We start from the raw sequence: 23638 nt of genomic DNA, 5'->3' as shown, positions 1-23638 counted from the left end.
ACCAATTGTTCTTTGCCCAGGCCTCTCCGCCTGGTGAAGGTTTTGCATTGTGTTTAGCAAGTAGTATGTAAAATTCAGTTTTTGCCTTGGCACCAAAATCTTCATTCATCTTGTGAAGGGACTAGGGACCACAACAGGGAGGTGTTTTCAGTTACACAATCACACACTGTGTTTTCCCTTCACTCAACTTTTTCCCTGGGTGGCTGAAGAGACAGAGTCAATCTGGGAGGCCCTGCTTAGTTTCTTCAAGGTGTCTCTTCCTTCCCAGACAGTTAAACACTCACACACAGTTGAAGAGACAGAGTTAATCTGGGAGGCCCTGCTTAGTTTCTTCAAGGTGTCTCTTCCTTCCCAGACAGTTAAACACACTCTTACAACAGAAACAGGGGTTTTTTTGTTGTTTTTTTTTTCCCTTTTGCACCAAGAGATCTTTTGTGATATTCTGGAGACAGAACCCTCAAAAAGAGTTTGGAGAATGCTTTTTCCGCCTTGGTTCGTGCAGTATGCGGGAAATTCGAATCACAGCCCTTGCTTTCTAAATCAGTTCAACCCCTTTCGGGAAACTTGACGGTTTAGGTGCGGCTGCCGTGAAACGTCCTTCCCCTGTTACAAACTACACGTAACCTGCAGACTCCTCCGTCCCCAGAACCCAAGATCCGTGACCCAAGATCCAATTTATGACACGATCCGTCCTAAGGACGTGATTCGTGTAGGTTCTTTTTCACTGATCTCAGGGTGCAAAAACTGACACGACAAGGGGATTTGCAGTAAAATCAAAATACATATACTTTTATTAAATAGCCATAGCAAAGATGCGTTAGAGAGAAGGGGAATGAAGAAAGGAAAAAGAGTAAGGAAAAGCAAAAGAAGAGAGGGAGGGCAAGGAGGTATATAGCTACCAGACGTGCAGATGACAAAGTCCCTCGAAGTCCGGTTGACGAAGAGGCCTGTCGTCCTCACGTCAGGGGAGATCTCAAAGGTATCAGTCAGGTCTAACCTTTTTTATAGTCCTTTTGAAATGGGGGAAGGGGACCCATTTCAAAACAGTCTATTGATAAAGGGTACAAGGAGTCCATCAGTAGTCCATCAGGAACAGGCGTCATCAGCAGCAGATGTCGTAGGCAGGAACCATTGTCTTCTCGGTCCAGTGGTCGCTTGCAAAACTTGCTCCGGTCCCCACGCATACCTTCCCTCACCCTACGGTGGGGATTTCAGTCTTAGTCCTTTTGGGAAAAGAGGGGAGCTTTTCCAGGTAGGGGTCGCACGTCTCAGTCCTTGAGGGGAGAACATTCTCCCATCTCAGTCCATCTGTCACGGTGGTTGATGTACAGTGAATGGAGGGTCCTTTTGTGGCGACCTCCGGGAAGGTCATTCCAGAGAGAAAGTCCAGCCAAGTCAGAAGGGTGGAGAAATTCCAGCACTAGCGTTGCTAGGTGATGCAGGCGAAGGAGAGCACACTGCCCCTTCTTGGGTGCAGTGTTCCATGAGTTGAGCAAACACACCCGTAGGCAATAATCTGGCTTGGTGGACCAGACAGACCTGGATTTTCAGAACAGGATCTTTCCCTTTCCCCGGTGGTCTTGGCTTTCATGACGATCGAGAGGCAAAAAATGAGGGAAGTTTCGGACAGACTCTCACACCTTGTCATCTCCTTTGCTTCTTGCATTCCCTTGCTGCAGGGATGGCAGCAATCAGGCTGTCAGAAGAGGCTTAAGAGAGGCTCCGCTGATTGCAGAAATGGATGCTGCCCAAAGGGAAAAAGAAACAAAAGAAACCAAATTAAAAGAGACAAAGGAAAAAGGAACCATTTTTCCAAACTGAGTTCCTAACAGGGTTGAGCTGGATTCCTCCAGCACCCAGATATACACAGACATGGGACTGAGGGCACCAGCAGCACGTCTGCCTTCATGTCCAGCATGCTGCTGTCACAGGCAAACACGGCCCAGAACTGCACTAGTCCATTCCTCATGGTGTCGTCACTTGCTGGGATTTTTGTCCTGCTATCACTGTGGGATTGCTGCTTGCTGTCCTAAGGATTTATTCCTTTCAGGAAAGTCAACAGACTTATTCAAGCTCCTCTTTTCTACAGACATGGGCTCTTTGAGTGTCCAAGAGAGATGTGGGGTATAAGGCATTCCTCAAGAGACTCCCAAGAGCTCTGAAAAATGTTGATCCCACATGTTGATCTCAGGAAAGCTGGACATGCAGGTTTTCAGCAGCAAGCCAGGAGCAAGGACACAAGCATCAGGGTGCAGATGTGCTCAGCTCTGGTTTGCAGGAAGAGCAGTGTCTGCCTCAGCACACCCCACTCCCTCCTGTGCTGGCTGGCATCTTCCTTCACAGCAGGCACAGCCAAGGAAGTGGCCTGGTCACCAGCTCCTTGTCTGCCACCAAAACTGGCAGCAAAGCCACAGCCATTCTCATCTACTTGATGGGGCAAGGCAGCACATGGGGCTGGCACAAATCCTGCACAGCTGTGCCTGTTTGGCTGGCAGAAACCTCCAAGGGTGGGCCAGGCGGGACAAGCTGGGTGCTCTCGGATGCTCACAGTGAGCTCCACCCCAGCTCCCCCATTCCCACAGACCAATCTAAAACCGCTTGGCAGGGACTGCTTTCATTGTGTTCCTCAAGCCCCATCCCCAGCATTGCAATACTTCAGTTCCTTTGCTACCAGGCAAACCTGAATACAGCACCTGAGAGCAAAAGAGGGACACAGAAATGACCAGAAGGTGGGAGCTCTCCTCTGAGGAAGGGCTGGGAGCCTTGTGCCTGTTTATCCTGGAGAAGAGCAAGCCCCAAGGAGACTTTTCAATATTTTCAGGGACTTCTAGGAAAGTTGGGGACATTTCTTTTAGCAGGGCCAATTGCAAGAGGACAAGGGGGAACGGCTTTAAGCTAAAAGACACTCAATTCAGATTGGCTCTGAGGAGGAAACTGTTTGTGAGGAGAGTGCTGGAACACTGGCACAGGCTGCCCAGAGAGCTGGGAGGAGCCCCAAGCCCAGCAACATTCAAGCTCCGCTTGGATGGCCCTCTGAACAACCTGATCTACTTGAAGATGTCCTTGCCAGTGGCTGGAGTTCTGGGCTAGATGACCTTCACTGGGCCCTTCTAACCTCAAGCAGTCAAGATCCTGCTTGGTTTTCATTTGAAAAGCACCCAGAGTGGAGATTACTCTGTGGGGGGCCCATCTGATTCCCTGGAGTTTGGCCAAGGAGCAAACCCTGGCAGGGAACAGCTGTTTGGCCCGCAGCCGCTTTGCCTTGTACCTGCAGAAGTTCCTTGGCAGAGCCTTGCCTGTCCACATCCATCTGCAGGCAGCAGCCCAGAAATTCACACAAGCCAGGGGGTAGCCTGAGCTGGTGCAGATTTGGAACCCCTTGCTTGCCTATCAGGTAGCTGGCCTGAGGCAAAAGGAAACATGAGACTCTATGTGATTCTTCCATATCCTTCAGGGCTCACCTAGACCCCATCTTTAAAACTCCACTCTGCAGTGGCAATTTCTTGCCCAGCAGATGCTTAGAGATGAGCCTTCTCTCCCAAAGGAAAAAAGGCCCCAGTGCAGCCCCAGCTATTCCAGCACCAGGTCTTGCCTTGACGGCTGATGTGAGCCCCAGAGACCTTTTTTGAAGTGGCCCTTGCTGGAAGCACTTCATGCTGTGGGAATGGGATTTTCTCTAATGGACTGAGAGCAGAATGACACGACTATCTGAGCACATTTCCACCTTACCTTGACACTGGTCTCCTGCATATAAGGAGCCTCTCCTGTGGCCATTTCTATTCCCACAATCCCAAGGGACCAGGTGTCCACTTTGGGGCCGTAAGGCTCTCTTCTCACCACCTCGGGTGCCATCCAGTAAGTGGTCCCGACCATCGACCTCCGTTTCCTGTGCTCAGGGCTGAGCACAGCACAGAGGCCAAAATCAGCTGAGGAGGAAAACAAACACTGCTTCAAGTAGGAAACCAAGGAAAAGGGCTTCTCACTCTCAGTCCCAGAACGCAGTGCTTAATGGAGCTGGAAAAGCAGCTGGGCTCTCCTTCCTCAGGGCTGCAGCCAAGGACATGGGCAATTGTACAGGTAACAACCCGCCCAGGATTCCCACAAAACCTTGGCTTTTCCTCATTGCCCTGAACGTTTACACTGTAACTCTCTCCCTTTGGAAGGAACACCCACAAACCAAAGTTACTCTGGATACCTGGTTGCTCTCTAGACCACTCAGCACCTTCCAGCTGCAGCCTGGGCTTGCACAGCGCTCCCTGCACTCTCAGCAGCCACTGCTGGCACCCGGCACCTCTCCAAAGCAGCCCCACACCGCCTCCCCGCAGCGCTGCGCCTCAGCAGGAATACCCACCCAGCCTGACGGAGCCATCCCGGCCCAGAAGGATGTTGTCACTTTTGATGTCTCTGTGGATCACCTGCTTGGCATGAAGGAAAGCCAGGCCTTGCAGGCACTGCCAGGGGAAAAAGAAACAGGAGGCCAAAAGTTACCCTGATCTGATTTCATCACATGCAAAAGGAGGCTGCTCCTGAAGATTCTCAGATCTCCAAGGAGCAGTGAGTTCTGGCAAGAGGAAGAGCTTGCTGCTGCAGCACTAGGAGAGCAGGATCTTTCCAAGGGAAGGCATATTAGCTTTGGAGGGGGAAGCATCAGTCAGTCGTTGCTCCAGACTGTTCCCTGCAAAGCCAGTCAGAATGAGCGCTGCTGCAGCGGATGCGCTCTCCACGTCCGGACGACAAACAATGGTTTGCCAAAAGAGGAAAACGTACCTGCCTTGGATACCTAGGGGATCACTGTCGGGCTGGAGACTGGAGGACAAGGGTTCTATGGCTGCCTCAACAGCAGACTTGGAAGTAGCTCTTTTGTCAGTTTGCAGCAGCAAGCACCATGCTGGGTGCCGTGCCATCCTTTGGAGTGGAGACCTGTGACAGATGAGTCTCTCTTTGGCTTGGCCTCTGGTTTAAAACTCTCACAGCAGCACCTTTGCACTTACAGGCAAAGAAGGCAGTGCAGAAAGGCTCTGGGCAAAGGCTTGGGGAGGCAAAGTGCAGAACAGAAAATAAAAAGGAAAAAGAGACAGAGAGTTCAATGATGGTGGATAAGAGTGAAGAACAGAGTACAGGAAGGGCAGGGACACTGGCAGGCAGTTCAGTCCAGATGCTCTTTCTTCTCTGAAGCAGAAGAGCAACACAGAAAGAAAGCTCTGAACATGGAATCACTCACTTTGCAGTGCTTTCAAAGGACTAGCCTTGTCCAAGCCATCCCAAGCACAAGCAGGACCCCTTACCTCCCGACACACTGTTGCTATGTGTCCTACAGCCATCCTTCTCACGGTGACCACATCAGCTAAGGAGCCTCCATCCATATATTCCAACACCAGCAGGACAGCCTCATCCACAAGGTAGCTGCAAGAGGAAAGCAACAGCGTGGAGCTGAACGTGCACAGCTAAATTGCTGTGGGGAAGAAAAGACTACAGCTGAGTTTTGTTTCCAGGTCACTGGTAAATGAAGATGGAATCAAATGAAGACACACTCCACCTAGGCTAGCCAGTGCCTGCCATCTGTGCCACCTAAAGGAGGAAGGCACATCCATGGAAAAGGAGACGGCTTAGGTGGCAAGCAGTGGGAAAAGGAGGTTCAGTGAGGAAAAAGATAAATCTGGAAGTGGACACATCCCAGCAGCTGCTTCATCATCTTCAGACACAAATTGCACCATTCCCTCCAGCAGCAAGGAGACACAGTTTTCACAGCTTTTACTAAAGGCAAGTGGTTGTGCAGCACTGCCAACACCCTTTGGAAAACCTTGCAGAAAGGACAGTCACAAACAGGAAAACAATTTCAGACCTGGCAAATTATGTGTCTCCTAGCCTAGTCTTTTGGCATGCAAGGCTATGGAAAATAGTGGGAACAGCACAAGGTGCATAACCTCTGGCATGTTTTCTCCTCCAACATTTAGAAAAAATCATGCCCCAAACCAGCAAAACCACATGCAGCAAGTGAACATACAGGCTGCTGGCTTAGTAAGAGAGCCAGGTTTCTGAGAGCAATCTTCAAGCTGTTTATGTCAGGAAGCATTCATGGGGACAGAATGCAAACTCCTCCCATGCCTGGTGCAGGAGTGGATTGATGTTCATTGAAAGATCCATTTTCTGCCAGTGGCTAAAGAGCTTTTAAATCTTTGCCTTGCAAGTATGGAAATGAACGTTCCCAAAAAATCACCAGAACTACTTACCTTTCTAAGTAGCTGACAATATTGGCGTTCTTATTTTCTCTTATGAGCAGGATTTCTTTTAATACTCCCTCACAGCCATGGTGCTGGAGATAAAGTTCCTTTACAGCCACCTACAATGACATTCAAAAGCTCTTAGGGACAGACATGACCAGAGCCTCTTTCTCTGGCACTCATGGGCCTGGATGCCTTGTCACCTCGGAAAAAAGGGACTCTAAACCATCAACCACAAAGCGCTAACACCACCCTCTGCACCTGCAGGCTTCTCAAACAGACTTTATTTAGCACTACTATTATCATTTACACACGCTTTGGAAGCCAAAAGTAATTTTTCTCCTGTGAAGAGATGGCTGCCAATTCAATTGTGTGCCAGAGTAAACACATAAAACATGATGGGGAAAATGCTGTCAAAAAAGAACTGCAAAGCGACTCAAGGTAAAGTTACAATCCCAGCACATCCTCACTTCTTCAGTTTGGCTTTTGCAACTTTGAAGAACAATCTTTAGACTTGAAATTATTGAATGGGTTTAAAAATGAATACCCCTTTCTGTGGTACACTATGGATGTGCCCCAGGTTCTAAGTACAGGGCTTGGGGCTTTTGGACGCCTCCGAGACCTCCCTCCAAGTGCAGTTCCTGAGCACAGCTCTGCAGCTGGATAAGGAACTACCTTCTCTAATTCCTTACTATTAAGGAAGATGGAATGTATTTCCTGAGAGTCAAAAAGGAGAATTCAGGACTTGGAACTTCTAGCCCCAAAGAGCAGCAAGACTCTCCAAGACACCACCATGCCTGTTCAGAACAGAGAGCATCTCTCTAGTGGAACACAGGATCAACACAAGGTTGTATTATTTAAGGCTCTTCATCAACTTCTTCTCATTCATCTGTGCACGTGTCTCTGTGTGTGTGTGTGTGTGTAGGTGTGTGTGTATGTGAACTAGGTTCCCTAGGACTGAAAGGCAAAACTGTGCCCCAGACAAGATCTCTCTTTCTGAAGGGCTTGCATTGTATTTTCCAACTGAATCACCTGATAGAAAACAAAATATCTGTGTCTGATCCTGGGCTTAAGAGGAATTGGGCTGGAATGATGGCTCTTGCCATCAGCTAATCTATGCACATTTATCCAGTAAGTCCAAGCTAGCGTGTCCTCTGAAAGACACCACGGCCATCCTTGCATTCATTCAGGTAGGTAGGAAGGACAAAGTCTGTCCCAAATGCATTTTGCAGCCTGCCTCTAGACAGACTGCTTCTGCAGAACAGCCTCTGCAGCAAAGACAGGCGGCCCAAAGCTCTGGCCACAGATCACATCACAGGGAAAGCACTCAAGAGCTGCAAGATCTGCACGGGCACTCACCGCTTTTCCTGTGGCAGTGTCGAAGGCCTTATAAACAGCTCCAAAGCCCCTAGAATCAGAACAGTGGCAAGAACAGAGACGTTGTTCAGTGCTGAGGAGCAAAAGGCAGCCCAGGCAGGAGCTCTGTGCTGCCTGCAGTGTCTCTAAAACACTGGGCTTTGTCTACTCTTCAGCCAAGGGCACAGCAGCCCAGCAGCCCTCTGCCATGCAGAGTGTCCAAGAGAAAAGCTGGCTCCCACAGGAAGAAAAAGGGCTGCTTGAATTCTCCAATACACACACTAACTTATGCATGTGGGGGGGTTTTCTTTGCCTTTTTCTTCTTGTATCTCTGCCTGTGACGTGCCTTTCCAGGCAATGAAACACACAGTGCTGCTGGGCCTTCTCACTGCTCTCTTTTCATCCTACCTGCCAAACTCAGGCAATGCCACACAGCCTTTCTTATTTTCCTGACCACTGAATATTGTTTCCAGAAAAATACTACTAAGAAATGCTACTGAGAGCTGTTATCTGACAGCTGTCTGGTGGGAAACAACACACAAAACCTGCTCTCTCAGCTTTTCCTTCCTTCGTGAGTGTGGCCATATTACTTTGAATCATACAAAACCATGTCTCCTGGGAAAATAGGCAAACTGGTGCCCCATCTTGGAGGGACAGGAGGGCTTCCAGGTCCTGCTCCTTGAGGCAGCCAAGACATTGTCAGCATCCAGTCATCTTTGATGATGCCTTGTACTGCCTCAGTAGTGAGACAGGGACAATCTGGAGCCAGGCTCTGAAAATGCTTGCAGCTTGCCTGACTTCCCACATGCTATTGCACCACCAAAATTCCTGGCCTGTGGTTCTGTAGAAATAAGTGTGGCTGCACTCACCCACTGCCAAGATGTTCCCATCCAGTGTACTTCTTTTCTGGATCTTCCACACTCACCACACACCCTGAAAGAAACAAAATGCAAGAAGCAAAGTTCAAAACAGAGAGATTGAGCTTGCAGGAGATCTGAAACCCAGCTCCACTCTCTGGGGCTCTGAGCAATTTGTGGTCTTTTGGCTAACGATAACATCAACAAGAACAACAACAACAGCAGCCCCAGCAAAACAGGCAGCTCTGCACAGAGTCTGATTCTCCCACACTCCTTTGCAGGGTTGCCTTGAGGGGAAACTAAGCCTATGGAAAAACCATCAGAGCAGACAGAAATCAGAAGACAAACAGGCACCAAGGCAAGCGGCTGTCATCTACAAATGGGAAGGAGGGCTGAAAAATCAGGAGCCTTCATTTTCTTGGGAAGAAACACTCTCTTGGGAGATTCAGCACAAGATTACATACTTCCAAAGATTCAGTGCACCCTGGGATCTGGGATGAATTTTTATCAACATCTGCTTTTTGCAGAGCAGAAAGAATATTGCAAAGTGAATTCCAGGAGAGGAGGGGATGTTCCCTTCCTCTCAGCAGTTTGCCTAAAGAATGCCTTGACATTTGCAGAGAACAGCAGCTCATGCTACATCCAAGAACAATGACTCTAAGAATTAGAACACTTTTCATTTAGGAGCAGGCTAAGTTCTGAAGACCACTTTGCCCATTCCTCATTTAGTGAAGAACTACAAGTGCTGGTCTTCAGCCTGGGCTGCAGCAGCCACGGGCACTCGACTTGGCCCCTTGAACAGCACCCACGTGCCCCATCTTCCCAAAGGGCACAGCCCAGATGGGTCACAAGGACAGCGCCGCTCCTCAGGCGCTGCCGTGACACAGACACCTGCACAAAGGAGATGCTGATCCTCTCACCAGCCCAGGCAAAGCTGCAGCAACGGGGCGGCAGCTGCAACCCCACAGCTGAGGAAGGCTCCAGCCCCTGCAGGCACAGCAGCTGTCAGTGGCAGGGCAGGTATGACAAAAAGCTTGGCAAAGCCTACGAACGGCCACTGACAGCCACTGTCAAGAAGCCAGAGGCACACCCAGCTCTGTTACAAGCTATTGACCCCACTCAAGACAGAACATGGTTGTCTTTCTCTTCAGACCCACGGAGGAGTCAATCAATCCACCTTTTGTCCCAACAGCTGATGGCAGACACTGAGTAAACTGGGCTCTGCTCTGTGCCTGACCCGTCAGTCCCTGACAGCACTGCACTGGCAGCCCTTACTAGTTGTAAGAAGCAACTCAGCTCTACTGCAGAGTCACCAAGGCCTTGGTGTGCTTTCCTCAAGTGCAGGAATCTGTGCAGGGATTGAGGCCAATGCTTAGTATTCCAAGAGTGTTTATCAGCTGGGCATTAGCAGTGACAAAGTGCCTGGTACTGCAGGAACATGCAGCAGAGGGGCTGCAGGCTTCCTCCCGAGAATTGCCTGCAGGGCACTTCTATCTGGAAATGCCACATGGATGTGTCTCTTTGATGCATCTTCCTAGGCATACAACTAAAATATCAAACAGGGATTGTCAAAAAAAGTGTGGTGGTTTTCTTCTTTTGGGGCACTTTGAAAACAACTCTTCCTATCTGATACCTCGGGATTGTTCTAACAATGTAACATTTTAACTTTTAGGGCACATTGAAAAGACCTCTTCCTCTCTTATTTGTGCTATCATTTGATGTTCTCATCCAGAAGGTCAGGCTAACCAAAATGTAGAATTCTTATCAAACCCAAACTGTAGAAGGAACAGTAGAAGTACTAACAGTCATAAAAACAACACCAGCATTAAACCAGCCCCACAGACAATCAAGTTCTGGGAAGTATTTTGTCTCCAATGGCTGGTGACATGTCAGGAGTCTAAAGGGAACCTAGGAAGCCAAATGTTCTCATCAGTTTGGCCAGACTAGCACACACACCTTCACGGAGGCATTGGCTGGGTTGCAGCCTTCTGCTGCTTGCAAAACAATCCCTGCTTTTGTCTTCACTGCACAGGGAAGCTCAGGCAAAGCCCACCCACTCCCAGCTGCCCTCAAAGGCAAAAGGAACGCCTCAAAGTGCTGTCTGGCTGCCCCCAAGCACAACACTGGCCTCTGTAGAGATCCACAATATCTGTCTTGTTGCCATGATAATTTAGGGAAAAAGCCTCTGCTAGGATTTTTCCTGTTCTGAAGAGCTGAGAGCCTCAGGAAAGAAATGTAAACAATGGCTATCTGCTGCTGTGGAATGCCACGGGTGCATCTTCCATTAGTTCATGTAGATTGTTTTCAATCAGTGACCAATCACAGCCACCTGTGCCAAGGTTGTGAGCAGTCACAGGTTTTTGTTATTGATTCCTATTCTATTCTTGTCTTGGTAGCCTTCTGATCCCTTTCTCTCTGTTCTTTTAGTATAGTTGTAATGTAGTATTTTAGTATAATATATAACATAATAAATCAGCCTTCTGATCAAAATGGAGTCAAGCCTCGTGTCCTCGCACCAGGGATCTCAGTCTAAGCAAGAATTGGTGACCCCTGGACGTGTGAAACTGATGGTCACCCCAAGAGTGACCATGGAATCTAGCCTGGAGCTGAAGAAACAAGACCCTGAAGATGGGCAGAGTTCACAGCCAAGGCAAACAGGAGAACCTGTTGGACTTTCCTGGAGATTGTGTCCAGAGACCGCAGAGCAGCAGAGCTGCACAGCTGGATCCACAAGGATACTGTCTAAAGGTACTGTTATTTTTTCCCTTCCTGAAGATCCTGCCATTCGCAAAAGGTGGGAGGAAAGTTGGAAAAATGTACCTTCGGAAGCTCAGGTTCCGTTTACTGCGTCAGAGGAGAAAGTTATTAAACTCTGGTGCAGATGGGGATGCAGGGACAGAATTCCTCAATGTATGTTGGAGAGACGGTGTTATGAGTTCTTCAGATGGGCAAAATTTCATAGATTTATTACAAATGTCGTAGACTCCCTTGATTTACGTTTTTGGGAGTTCATGGCCGCTCTTTTTGACTGGACAATAGTCCAGCGTGTTCAATGCCCAATGATGCATGCAGTGCACGTACTGATTTATGGTGTTATCTTGAAATGGGGACGGGCTGCGGGGGACATCATGGCTCGGGAGCGCAGTCGCGTTCTGTCCCCGCCAGCTTCGGCACGAGAGGAGCCTCTCAAAGAAGACGAACCGCGAGTTTGCATTCCCCCCGCACTGCCCACAGCTGAGCAAAAGTTTTTCTCCGCTCCCTTGGAGCAAACAGATCTACCTTCCCCCCCGCTCCTTCTCTTGGGGGGGATGAAAAACCGAACCCGCCGCTTTCCGGGCCGGCCCCGCCCGCTTCGCCGCGGAATTCTCCGCTTCCCCCACCCCGGGAAGGAGGGGATCCGGCTCCGCCTCAGCCAGCCCCGCGGGAGGCGCCGGACCCCGCGGCTCCGCCTCAGCCAGCCCCGCGGGAGGCGCCGGACCCCGCGGCTCCGCCTCAGCCAGCCCCGCGGGAGGCGCCGGACCCCGCGGCTCCGCCTCAGCCGGCTCCGCCCGCGGCCCCGCAGCCGCCCGGGCCAGCTCCGCCGGCTCTGATGACTGCGCCTGCGCCGCGGCACCCGGAACCGCCTCCCGCCGATCCGCCCGTGTTGCCAGGCAGCGCGATCAACAACAGTGATTCCCCGGCTGTGCTGCTGTTCCCGGGAGCTGCAGGAGCTGCCTCCGTGTCTTCTTTCTCTGCATCCCAGCCGGCAACTGAATTCGCAACGGTGCAGGCGGCGCCTGCGCGGGCCGACCCCGCTCCGAGCCCGCCGCCCCCGCCTGTCCCGCCGCTCCCTGCCGATCCAATTGCAGTGCAAGAGCTTGCTTAGAATAGTGCTGAGCCCACGAGACCGCCTCAAAAGTCGACACAAGCGCCCGTGCTGCCTGCACCACCCACCCCAGTTGTCCCGCAGGTTTCCGAAACTCCATCATTCACATCAAACCCTGCGAAAAGCCTATCCTTCCGTAAAAAAAGCATAACCCTCCAGCTGACTGCAGGAGCAGTTCGGCTGGCTGTGTTCAAAATCAATATAGTTTTTAAATCACTTCGCGTATAGTCGAGAGCTTCTCCCTAGAAGTTAAAGTGCCTGCCTTCCCCCGAGCGCCCCAGCGGCGTGGGGGAGTTGGCTCCTGTAACATCTACCTCTAGTTCCCAACCCAGTAGAGATAAAAGTAGTGCCAAAAAGCAAAAAGCAGAAAAAAATAACATTTACCTTACAAAAACAAGAGACACAGAGCAAAGCAAGCACTGCTCGCTTGCTCTGGAGACAAGAAACCCTCAAATCTAAAATAACAATTCCTGAGAAAACTTCTCTTCTCCAGCTGCCAGTGTGCACCAGTGCTTCTAAAAAAAAAAACATTTCGTCATTTCTACTCTCAAAACACTAGCAGCATAGTCCTACCAAGTTCTGAGCGTACAGAGCCCGCCTCACAAGCTAGTTCTAAGCCGTTTAACTCATTTCCCTGGGCCGGGGCCATCGCCCCGTCCAGTGCTGAGTTCAAAAACTTTGCTTTCCCCACAAGAACCTAGGCCACCATTCTGTGAGCCAAGTCTGAGTTCTCTGGTCCGCCCACCAGGACCAGAGCCACCCAAGGGTCCTAGAGACACTCTGCTGCTGCTACTCTTCTTCTAATGAAAAAAAAAAAAAATAATAATAAAGAAAAGTGGAAAGAGCTAGCAGCTCAAAAGCATTGAAAAGCCAAAAATTAGCCTCAGCCCAAGCGGTTCAATGAAGGGCTGTGGCCAGGGCATTCCAGAAATTTTCTCTGAATTGTTTCATGACTGTCAATGAATTGTTTGCTAATTCTTGTTTTCTTTAGCAGTTCTTTGTTTCAGAATTCTGCAAGCCTGTTTCAGGACCAAAGGGGACTTCCAGAGATGTCAAAAAAGAACATCTTCAGTCCATGGACTCTGTCCTGAAATTCAGCTGCTTGGACTTGAAACAATGAACTTTCCTTGCATGAGTTTTTGCATTTTCTTATTTTTTAAGATTGTTTTAGTGATATGATATAATTAGATGTTTGATAAGTGAAGAATTTCCCTGAATGTTCTACAGGTGAAGAATTTCCCTGACCATTCCACATCAGCAAATGATTGAGATTTTGATTGGCAACAGATCAACCTCAAGAGGTGTTGTTCTCTCTTCTACAAAGCCCTAGTAGAAGAAATTGCAAACATTTCTTTTTCTATTTAATTTAATAATTTAAAAGGGTGAGATGTTGCCATGATAATTTAGGGAAAAAGCCTCTGCTAGGATTTTTCCTGTCCTGAGGAGCTGAGAGCCTCAGGAAAGAAATGTAAACAATGGCTATCTGCTGCTGTGGAATGCCACGGGTGCATCTTCCATTAGTTCATGTAGATTGTTTTCAATCAGTGACCAATCACAGCCACCTGTGCCAAGGCTGTGAGCAGTCACAGGTTTTTGTTATTGATTCCTATTCTATTCTTGTCTTGGTAGCCTTCTGATCTTCTTCTCTCTGTCCTTTTAGTATAGTTGTAATGTAGTATTTTAGTATAATATATAACATAATAAATCAGCCTTCTGATCAAAATGGAGTCAAGCCTCGTGCCTCGTCCAAAGGGTCGCAGTTTAAACAAGAGAGCCTCACACTGGTTTTGCTTTCAAACTAGGACACAAATCCATCTCTTTATTTGAACACAGGAATGGGCCATTGCCTACCCTGCAAGCGGGAGTTGGAGGGGCGGGGAGGGTGGGGTGGGGTGTCACCTTCTGTGGTAATCGGCGGAAGAAATGCAGCACTCAATATGAGTGATCAGCAAATCTCAAAACTTTATTGATAGGCACATACATTTATATTGGTGTTAATGAGGCTAATACATATTGCAAAAAGTGAGCTCATTATTGGTTAGTTACTTATCAGCTAACTACGCCTACCTTATCATGCTTGTGGCTACTATTTTGCAGCTGTCCACATCTTTTCTTCATGTTTCTAACTAACGATCCATCCTGATGTGGCACCAAGGGCACAGTGCCCTTGCCAGGTTTGGACACTGACTGCTGACTCCTATCCTCGTCTCCTTCTTGCTTAATTAACGGTATTATGTCAGTGTGACCTTTGTTAGCTAGCCAGCTGTTCACAAAATCCTCCACACTTCCCCTGTTTTTCTGTTGCACAAGCATAGTCTGATTAGATGCAGCAAATATCATTCTTTGAACCATGTTCTGTAAGCACATGCAAAAACAAGGCAAAACTAACACTACTAACAAAGCCATAATGCCTACTATAATAATGACTCTAACAATAGAGCGCAACCATGATCCCAAGCCTAATGATTTGAGCCACTCATCAATGCCAGAGTCCGATTCTACCTGTAAGTTTCCAGTTAACCTTCGCAGCTCAGAGAGCTGGGAGTGAATGGACTGGGAATGATCAGAGAGGTTCATGCAACACATGCCCTCAAAATCTTCACAACCATGGCCCTGTGCCAGTAAAAGGAAATCAATTGCAGCTCTATTCTGAAGCGTTGCATGGCGAATAGAATCAACATCAAGCAAAAGGCTAGAAAGTGCTAAAGAGGTGGCATTAGTTTGTTTAGCCAGCCAGCATCCTAGCGTGTTTAAAATGGCATGGGCACCTGCTGCCGATACCCCTGGAGCTAAAAAGGATGCTGCCACTATGGCCCCTGGGGACCAAAATTTTACATCATCTTTGCAGTCAGCAGTAAACGCATGGGCCATTCTTTTAATTCTGTGATAGCGGCGGCTCATATTAAGGATCATTGACGCATTGGGTGTGAGGAGAGACAACTCTCCAATTGTACATGGCCCCCCGCTCAGCATCGATGGGACACCGGGCCACGCACGATCCCCACATATTAAAAAGTAACCTGCTGGTAATTGAATAGGGTCGTTTGATGAGATCGACACCCTCTTTGTGGTATAATTGCACCAGGTTGTTGCATTACGGTAAATGGCCATGCTGGAGGTTACAATAGTAGAATAGTTTTTGGCCGGCAGCTGACTTTTATGCTTAAACCTAAGGCATGCATCCGCCATCACTGAGCCTAACAGTTCCAACTCTTGGGGTTCCTGCGGTGCTATAGGAAAATGAGAAATCCATTGGTCCCAGTTATCTACACTGACCCTGGCGTCATTGGTTTTGCAGGTGGGTATTTTTGATGGGCATGGCCAGGGATCTGCCGGCAGTCCAACCAAACAGGTTGTAAATGGATTACCGGGAGAAGATAACGACAAGCAAATAGCCTCCTGGTTAGTTAAATTTGCCATGGTGATCCAAATATTAGTCTTGGGCTGAGGTGGGGCCCATGCTTGGTGGGTTCCCACTCCTTTGGCAATGTCTGGGCTGTCTATTAAGAGGGCAAATACGAGTAAAACAGCAGCATAAGTCTGCCACATCACCCTGATCTTCCCGGACACTGTTTTGAACCATCCAGACATTTAGGGAATTAACAGGTTGCCCACAAACCGTTAAGAATGTCTCTTCCTTCCTCTCCCCTTTTTCTTTCTTGAGCCGCCCAGACTTAATCTTTTTAGAGCCCTTAAACAATCGTCCCACACTTGATTAGGATCTTGATCCCTCAGAATCGGACCTACTACATCTAGCTGGGAGAGGGGAATGCCCCGACCACACTTAGACTGTAAGATACACGACTGAGATTGCCCTAAAGCGTGTCTGGCAAAGTGCTGGGTTTCCCACCTAAACCATGCGAGAATTTTCTGTTCTGGGGATTCATACAGCTGTAACCCTTGGCGGCCAGGTAATCCTGTAAAGGTCTGAAGTTCTGCTTGCCAGGAGTCCCGCTGCCAATAAAATGCACAGCTTCTGCACCACAGTTCAGGTAACTGGGACTGATGCACCCACTTAGTTTGCTGACACCCCCCGCAAAAGAACAATATCCATGCAGCACACTGAGTATTTTGACACTTAATACAAGCTAATCTCTTAGGCCTTCTATGATAAAATGTATGAAGTGCCGGAATCAGGCTTAGTATACTGTCCAGGGATTGACACCGATCAATCACTCAGTCAATGGCAAAGCTACAGTGTCCTTTCAGCTTGAGAACTATCAGTCAAATGGTGATCAGCAGCTTTGCCTCCACTCGCCGACCGTCCTCTTCGCTCAGTTGTCTGGGGTCTGGTTCCATCTAACACGGCTGGTGGGGTCCATTTAGCAGCTACCCACAAGGATCCTGTAGGGGTAGAAACACAAAGATACCCGCGGCCCCAGTATAATACCTTAGCAGGACCTTGCCATTGTCCTGTCTTGGGGTCTCTATACTTTACCCATACATCCTGCTTCACACTATCTTTCTCTGTTACATAATGACGAATTACAGCAGGAACTTTGCTTTCCCCAAAAACACACAGGTGATTTAAGACAAATAGACACTTTAGCAACCTTTCTTGCGGCTCTCTAATATCTTTGTATTTACCTAGATATTTTTTCAAAGTACCATTAGCTCTCTCTACAATCGCTTGTCCTGTCGGAGAATTAGGGATGCCTGTCACGTGTTCAATCCCCCACATTTGCACGAACTGTTTTATTCTTTTGCTGCAGTAGGCAGGCCCATTGTCTGTCTTAATATGTCGTGGCACTCCCATTACAGCAAAGCAGCTACTGAGATGCCTCTCCACGTGCCCTGCTTTCTCACCAGTTTGTGCTGTGGCCCATATAAAATGACTGTAGGTGTCTATAGTAACATGCACATACTTTATCCTTCCAAACTCAGCAACACGTGTGACATCCATTTGCCAGGTCTCATTTGTATTCAGCCCTCTGGGGTTAACTCCTAGACCTAACCCGCAGCCCCCGTTATGATGACTACATGTGGGACAGGCTTTGACTATTGCCCGTGCCTCTTCTAGAGATATTTGAAATTCCCTATGGAGGCCTTTTGCATTTTGGTGAAACATGGAGTGTGCCTCTCTGGCCAAAGTCTGCCTGGGAATTGGAGTCACATGTGTGATTGAGACTAGCTTATCTGCTTGTGCATTACCCTCTCCCAGACCAATATCCCACTTATGACTTCTGATATGAATGACAGAAAAAGGATACTTCCTCAGTTTAATTGCCCTCTGTAACTGTATAAACAGCTCATGTAACCTCCTGTTTTGAACCTCTTTTATAGAGGCATCTTCTATTCGCTCGCATACTCCAGCGACATATAAAGAATCTGTCACTATATTGAGGGGCCCAGAAAAATGCATCATGGCCCAAACAACAGCCAATAACTCCATCGTTTGTAAAGTATCCAATTCGGAGGCCTGGAGAATCTGATGGTGCCATTGTCCCTTTTCCTGCCAGGTCACTGCAGCAATTCTGGATTTTCTTCCTGCATCCGTGTAGGCTGTTACAGCATCCGACAGGGGTTTCTGTGACCTTTTTGGGCATTGAATCCAACCCCGTTGCCCTATCCAATTCAACGGTATATTGGGGATATCATCAGTGGCAATCACACTTCCAGCTCCCAACAGTGCCTCTTGTAATTCCACACTGTTTAACAGGTACCAGGTCAATGTATCTTTCTTCATTGGTACCCGTATCTGAGCAGGCTCCTTTCCCATGATCTGTAGTGTCCGTTCACGACCCTTTTTGAGCAACTCAGCCAAAATTTCAATTTTTTGAAGAAGGGTTTTATGCTGTTGAAGTGGAGGAGATATCCATTCCAAAGCCCACACCTCCCCCGTTTTTCTGTTTTGCTGAGTAAGTGCACCTAGTAAGTATTTAGTTCCACACCAAACTGTCAGCTGTATAGGGAGGTAAAGGTCTCGTCTCCGGACACTGCCTTGTGTCACACAGTCCAGTATCTGTTGTAATGTCCTAACCTGCTCAGAGGTTATATGAACAGGCTGTGCCGGATCAGTTCCTTTTAGTAAGGGTCGAAGTTTATCTAATAGCTCATTCGGGATGCCCACAATAGGACGCAGCCATTGTAAATCACCAAGTAACCTTTGGGCATCATTCAATGTACGTATTTCAACGTTTAATTGCAGTTTCTGGGGGGTAACAACCTGACCAGTAAGTGTCCATCCTAGATACTTCCAGGGTGCAGATAGTTGAATTTTTTCAGGAGCTACAACCAACCCATGTAGTTTCAGAGCATCATGTATTTTTTGAATTTGTTGACCTGTAAAAGGTTGCTGCTGAGCAAATAGAATATCGTCCATATAATGATAAATGATGGTTTCGGACCAGGCTTGCCGTAAGGGTTGTAAAGCATTGTCAACATACAATTGACATAAGGTGGCGCTGTTTCTCATACCCTGTGGAAGATTAACCCATTCAAACCTCTTATCTGGCTCTTCCCTATTTAATGCCGGTAAAGTAAAAGCAAACCTTCGGGTATCTCTAGGGTGAAGAGCAATAGTAAAGAAGCAGTCCTTAAGATCTACAATTAACAATGGCCAGTCCTTTGGCAACATTGCTGGGTTAGGTAAGCCTGTTTGTAAGGCTCCCATAGGTTCCATTTGTTCATTTACAGCCCGTAAATCATGTAGCAAGCGATACTTTCCTGATTTCTTTTTAATGACAAAAATAGGTGTATTCCATGGGCTGGTCGACAACTTCAAATGACCTTGCTTATATTGTTCTTGTACTAGCATATGTGCTTGCTCCAGACTTTCCCTTTTTAGTGGCCATTGCTTAACCCATACTGGGACATCCGTGGTCCAGGTCAGCGGGATCGGGAAAGTCCACGCAATGGCCACTAGCCCAAAGGGTGCTCATTTGTCAACACTATTCCCAGTTGAGCCAGAATGTCCCGACCAATGAGGCACTGCACTGTAGGGGGTAAGGGTACAATTGAAAAAACATTCCGTAAAGTTTTTCCATCAATAGTTACAGACAACATGGGTGACTTTCTAGCAAGTGTCAGGCCCCCAACCCCGGTAACTGTCATTGTGGTTGGCTGTAATGGCCAGTTGTGAGGCCAGTAATCTGGACTAATAATGCTGGAGTCCGCACCAGTATCTAATAAACCTTCCAAGGTTTGTCTCCCCCCCAGATGCTCTATTGTTACAGTGCGCTTAGGCCGATCATTCAAATTCATTGTTAATAAAGTAAGTCCTCCAGTGGAACCAAAGCCTCGTTCTCCCCTCGACTGTAATTGACAAGGGGGCAATGTTTTAGCAATCTGCTCCAATGGAACCAATTGGGCTATCCTCTGCCCTTTCTCGATTTGTATCGGTGGAAAAGGAGTATGTACCATGACGTAGATTTCTCCCGTATAATCAGCATCTATTACTCCAGGTAAAACAAATAATCCCATCATGGTGGCCGACGATCGTCCCAGAAGCAAAGCTCCCATAGGTTGTCCATTAATGATGCTTGGTCCCTTTATTCCAGTCGGCACCTTTTCCGGTTGGGTGGTCATCAGTGTTATCGCTACTGAGGCTGCCACGTCCAGCCCGAGGCTCCCGGCAGTGGCTGGCTGGAGTGCAGCTGGGCCGAGGTGTTGGCAGCGGCTACTTGTGTCTGGGCGCAGCGGCTGTTGAACGCGCTCATCTTTATGTTTCCCGAGCGGTATCGGCAAGCTCTGGTGCTGTGGGTATCCGAGCGACAACTCTGGCACCAGACGCCAGCTGTCTGACAGTCTCGTCGCGTATGTCCCATGCCTCCGCACCGGTAACATTTAAATCGGCCAGTAGATGGAGCCCGTGGCTTATTTATAGCCGCCGCTTGTAGGGGTGCAAGAGCAGCTAATACCTGACTCTGCGAAGCTGCCGCTTGTTTTTGCAATCCTACACCTAACTCCTTAATAGCTTCTACTAACATCACCTGATTCGCTATGGGCATATTTGCCAATCGTTCTAACGCTTCCTCTATAGACCAATTAGCTCCTAAGGTATTTAATACGTTCCTTGTAGCCTGGTTACTATTCTGGAGTGCACATTGTTTCAGTAAAGCACCTGTCATAAAGTCAGGGACTCCTGCCCGTTCGATAGCAGCGGCTGCCTTATCTATAAAAGATCCAAATGATTCATCTCTTCCTTGCTTTATTCCCATATAAGAGGGGACCCCGCCTGGCTCTTTTATCCTGTCTATGGCCATTCGTACTAAGCGCATAGCCTCCCGACATTTTTCAGGACCAATTAATGCCTGCTGCTCTGTACGAAGAAAAGGTCCTGAACCCATTAGCTCATCCAGGGTTATTCCGTGTAACGGGTCGCCTTGCTGCCGTTGTGTCGCTACACATTCCTGGCAAAGTGCCTGCCAGTGTGCATTAAACAAGAGCTGCTGATGCTGAGTGAAGATAAGCTTCGCTACTCCTCTGCAATCAGCCGGCAGTAATACCTGAGTCCCCCAGATGTAATCAAGTATCTGTTTTGTGGGCTCACCGGTCACCCCAAACTGACTAACTGTGGACCGTAATTGTGACAGCAGCTTCCAGTCCAGCGCTGTAATTGTGGCTTCATATCTGTTCCCCTGCACAGGCGAAAATACCACCGGACAAGCAACCTCCACCGCTGCAGCTATAGCTCCACTATCCCCCGAATCCATGATCTCTTTTGCTACCGCCGCCCATGCCTCCCTTCGCTCCCTTGCGACGGCCCCCGCTAGGTCACTTTTTGCCCCAGGGATCGGCTCATTACAAGGAGGAGGAAACGGAGGGTCTGGCCATGGCACAGGCGGTGCGGACGGTGCTGTTACAGCATCCGCGGGGGGTGAGCTGCTGCTTGAAGGAGGAGCTGATGTTGGTGGCAAAACGACTGTAGATGTGGTAGGGGGTAACGGACAGTCGTAGCAGTCCCCATGACTCTTATTCTTATCATATGCTACGCTAGCTTGCTGCGCAGCTTTCTTTTCTACCTGATGTTGTAATAACTCATTGTGCACGACTCGCCATAGCTTTCCTAACTTCCTTGCAGTTTTATCCTCATCTATAGCTGCCTCCCACAACTTGTCCCCGAGCTTACGCCACTCTGTTAATTCATGCACTGTATGAGGATTTTGAAAAACTCCTTGTGCATACCCATAGGCTAACAACTGTGGGAGCTCTTTCTGCAAATCTATGCCCTTAACCTGACGCTTTTATAAAAAGCAAGTAAATAAATCATATGCTGCTTGCCTTTCCATTTCCATTTTTGAGAACGTCAGCGCTGTTGCAGCCCTTCAAGGTTTCGGCAGCACGTATCGGCCGGGCTCTTCTATAAGGTCACCCAGGGCGCGGCGCTTTTCGCTTTTTCAGCAGTGCTTATTCGCCGTCCTTGCTGCTGTAGGACCCGAACTCGTTCACCGATCCACTGTGGTTGCCATTACCGATATCATGTCCGGGGTCACCATTTGTGGTAATCGGCGGAAGAAATGCAGCACTCAATATGAGTGATCAGCAAATCTCAAAACTTTATTGATAGGCACATACATTTATATTGGTGTTAATGAGGCTAATACATATTGCAAAAAGCGAGCTCATTATTGGTTAGTTACTTATCAGCTAACTACGCCTACCTTATCATTCTTGAGGCTACTATGCTGCAGCTGTTTACATATTTTCTTCATGTTTCTAACTAACGATCCTCTCCCCCATCCTGATGTTGCACCAAGGGCACAGTGCCCTTGCCAGGTTTGGACACTGACTGCTGACTCCTATCCTCGTCTCCTTCTTGCTTAATTAACGGTATTATGTCAGTGTGACCTTTGTTAGCTAGCCAGCTGTTCACAAAATCCTCCACAACCTTCAGTGTTGCCTAGAGGGCAAGGCCAGGGGGCTCAGGGGCAGAGGAAGGGATGTGTTGGTCTCAGGAGGTGCTGGAAGGTGCTGGGCTGGTCCTGGGGTCCCTAGCGGAACTCGGGTTGGCTGGGATGGGACAGACGGAGAGAAAAAAAGGAATAAAGGAAGCTTGGGGAGGACCATGGGGAGAGCAGGTGGCAGTGGGATCTACAGGGCAATAAGAGGCTTCCTTGTCGACGGTTGTTCTGGGGTCCTCTTCACAGAAGACTTGAGAGGGCTGTCCGGGCCGTTCCTGCTGCTGGAGGAGCTGCTCAAGCTCTCTGGGTGTGAGGTGCAGCCACCGTCTTCCAACTCCTGTCCCGAACTGCCCCTGTGGAGAGAGGAGGTGGCTGAGGCCCCAGCTGCCAGTGGCACACAGGGACCCTCGTGCACAGCAGGGCCCAGAGCTGGCAAGGCTCCCCAGCACGGCTGGAGCTGCTGGCACAGCTGGGCCCAGCTGGACAGCTGCCCCTCAAGGCCCCGGCCAGCAGGGCACGGCTCTGGGCAGGGTCCCTGGCCAGGAGCGGGCCCCAGAGCGCCTCTGCCTTTCAAGGGCAACCTCGGCCCTGCTCTTTCTCCTCCCCACCTGCCTCTGCCTCTGCCCCGTGCCCCTGGTGCTGCTCTTGGCCAGGCAGCCTCAGTGGGAGCCAGCACTGGCTGCAGCCCCAGCGGGGCCCCAGGACAAGGCCCAGCAATTGAGAGGCCAATGGAAGCACTGGGCAGCAGCAGAAGCCTCAGCAGAGTTATTTGGACAATCATGGACTGGCCACAACTCCACTGCAGTCTCAATAGGAATGTTCCCTGTCCACGTTAGACTTTCAAAAGAAGCTGTTGGAGGGGGAGAGCAACAAAACACTCACTGTTTTCTGTTCCAGGAATACCCGATTCCAAAGCAGCACAACATGAAAACAAGCTCCAAACAAAGCACGCCGGCCAGTAACCCTAGCCAGCAGCCTGTTCCCTGACAGAAATCCCTTCCAAGGCCATCCTGGGCATTGGGAACAGGTCTTGTGGTGCCGGCTGCATCTGTGGGAGCGATGGGGAGCGTGAGCCCGTGCTGTGCTGCACTGCTGAGCTGGCAGCATGGTGAATACGGGCAGGACGTTCTCTGTTTCCCCCAGAGCTGGGGCCTGCAGGCACCTTGCCGGCCCTTGGCACAGGCTGTGCCAGCCAACAAAGCCCAGCAGGCCGGGAGGAGAGCCCGGGGGCAGCGCAGCTGCTTGGGCAGTGGCTGCTGCCAGGGACACGGGCCAAAGCCATCCCTGAGCAGCCACTGCCAGCCCTGGCCCTCCCTGCCCCGTGACAGCTCCCCCAGCCCCAGGGGACAGGCTCAGGCCCTGTCAGGACCCAGCGCAGCCCCTGCCCAGTCGGGAGCCAGGGCTGGCTCTGGCCCTGGGCTGGCGGCAGGGCTCCCGCTCGGGGCTGCTCCTGTGCCTTGGGCCTCTGGGCACTCAGGGCCAGCTCCGCAGCAGCTG

At 49.3% G+C, this 23638-nt stretch overlaps 1 protein-coding gene across 3 annotated transcripts; it reads right to left on the bottom strand.

The window, feature by feature from the left end:
* Positions 1–1323: 1323 nt before the first annotated feature.
* Positions 1324–11698, bottom strand: LOC135307634 (serine/threonine-protein kinase PAK 3-like). Of its 3 annotated transcripts, XM_064432037.1 has the most exons (8): positions 11255–11698; positions 8447–8510; positions 6231–7629; positions 5286–5403; positions 4352–4451; positions 3730–3926; positions 3269–3403; positions 1324–1744 (listed from the first exon to the last, which is right to left on the bottom strand). In XM_064432037.1, exons 4-8 carry the CDS (start codon positions 5361–5363, stop codon positions 1700–1702), a joined length of 555 nt encoding a protein of 184 aa, XP_064288107.1. In that variant the 5' UTR covers positions 5364–5403; positions 6231–7629; positions 8447–8510; positions 11255–11698; the 3' UTR covers positions 1324–1699. The 3 variants fall into 3 exon arrangements, with proteins under 3 accessions (XP_064288107.1, XP_064288106.1, XP_064288105.1); XM_064432036.1 differs by lacking the exon at positions 11255–11698 and having other exon boundaries at positions 8447–9189; XM_064432035.1 differs by lacking the exons at positions 6231–7629; positions 8447–8510; positions 11255–11698 and having other exon boundaries at positions 5286–5953.
* Positions 11699–23638: the final 11940 nt, after the last annotated feature.

Source organism: Passer domesticus, chromosome 9 (genome assembly GCF_036417665.1).
Source record: "Passer domesticus isolate bPasDom1 chromosome 9, bPasDom1.hap1, whole genome shotgun sequence".
In the NCBI taxonomy this organism is placed as follows: Eukaryota; Metazoa; Chordata; class Aves; order Passeriformes; family Passeridae; genus Passer; species Passer domesticus.
Note: the sequence above shows the minus strand (reverse complement) of the source record. Positions and strands in the feature narration are given on the sequence as shown.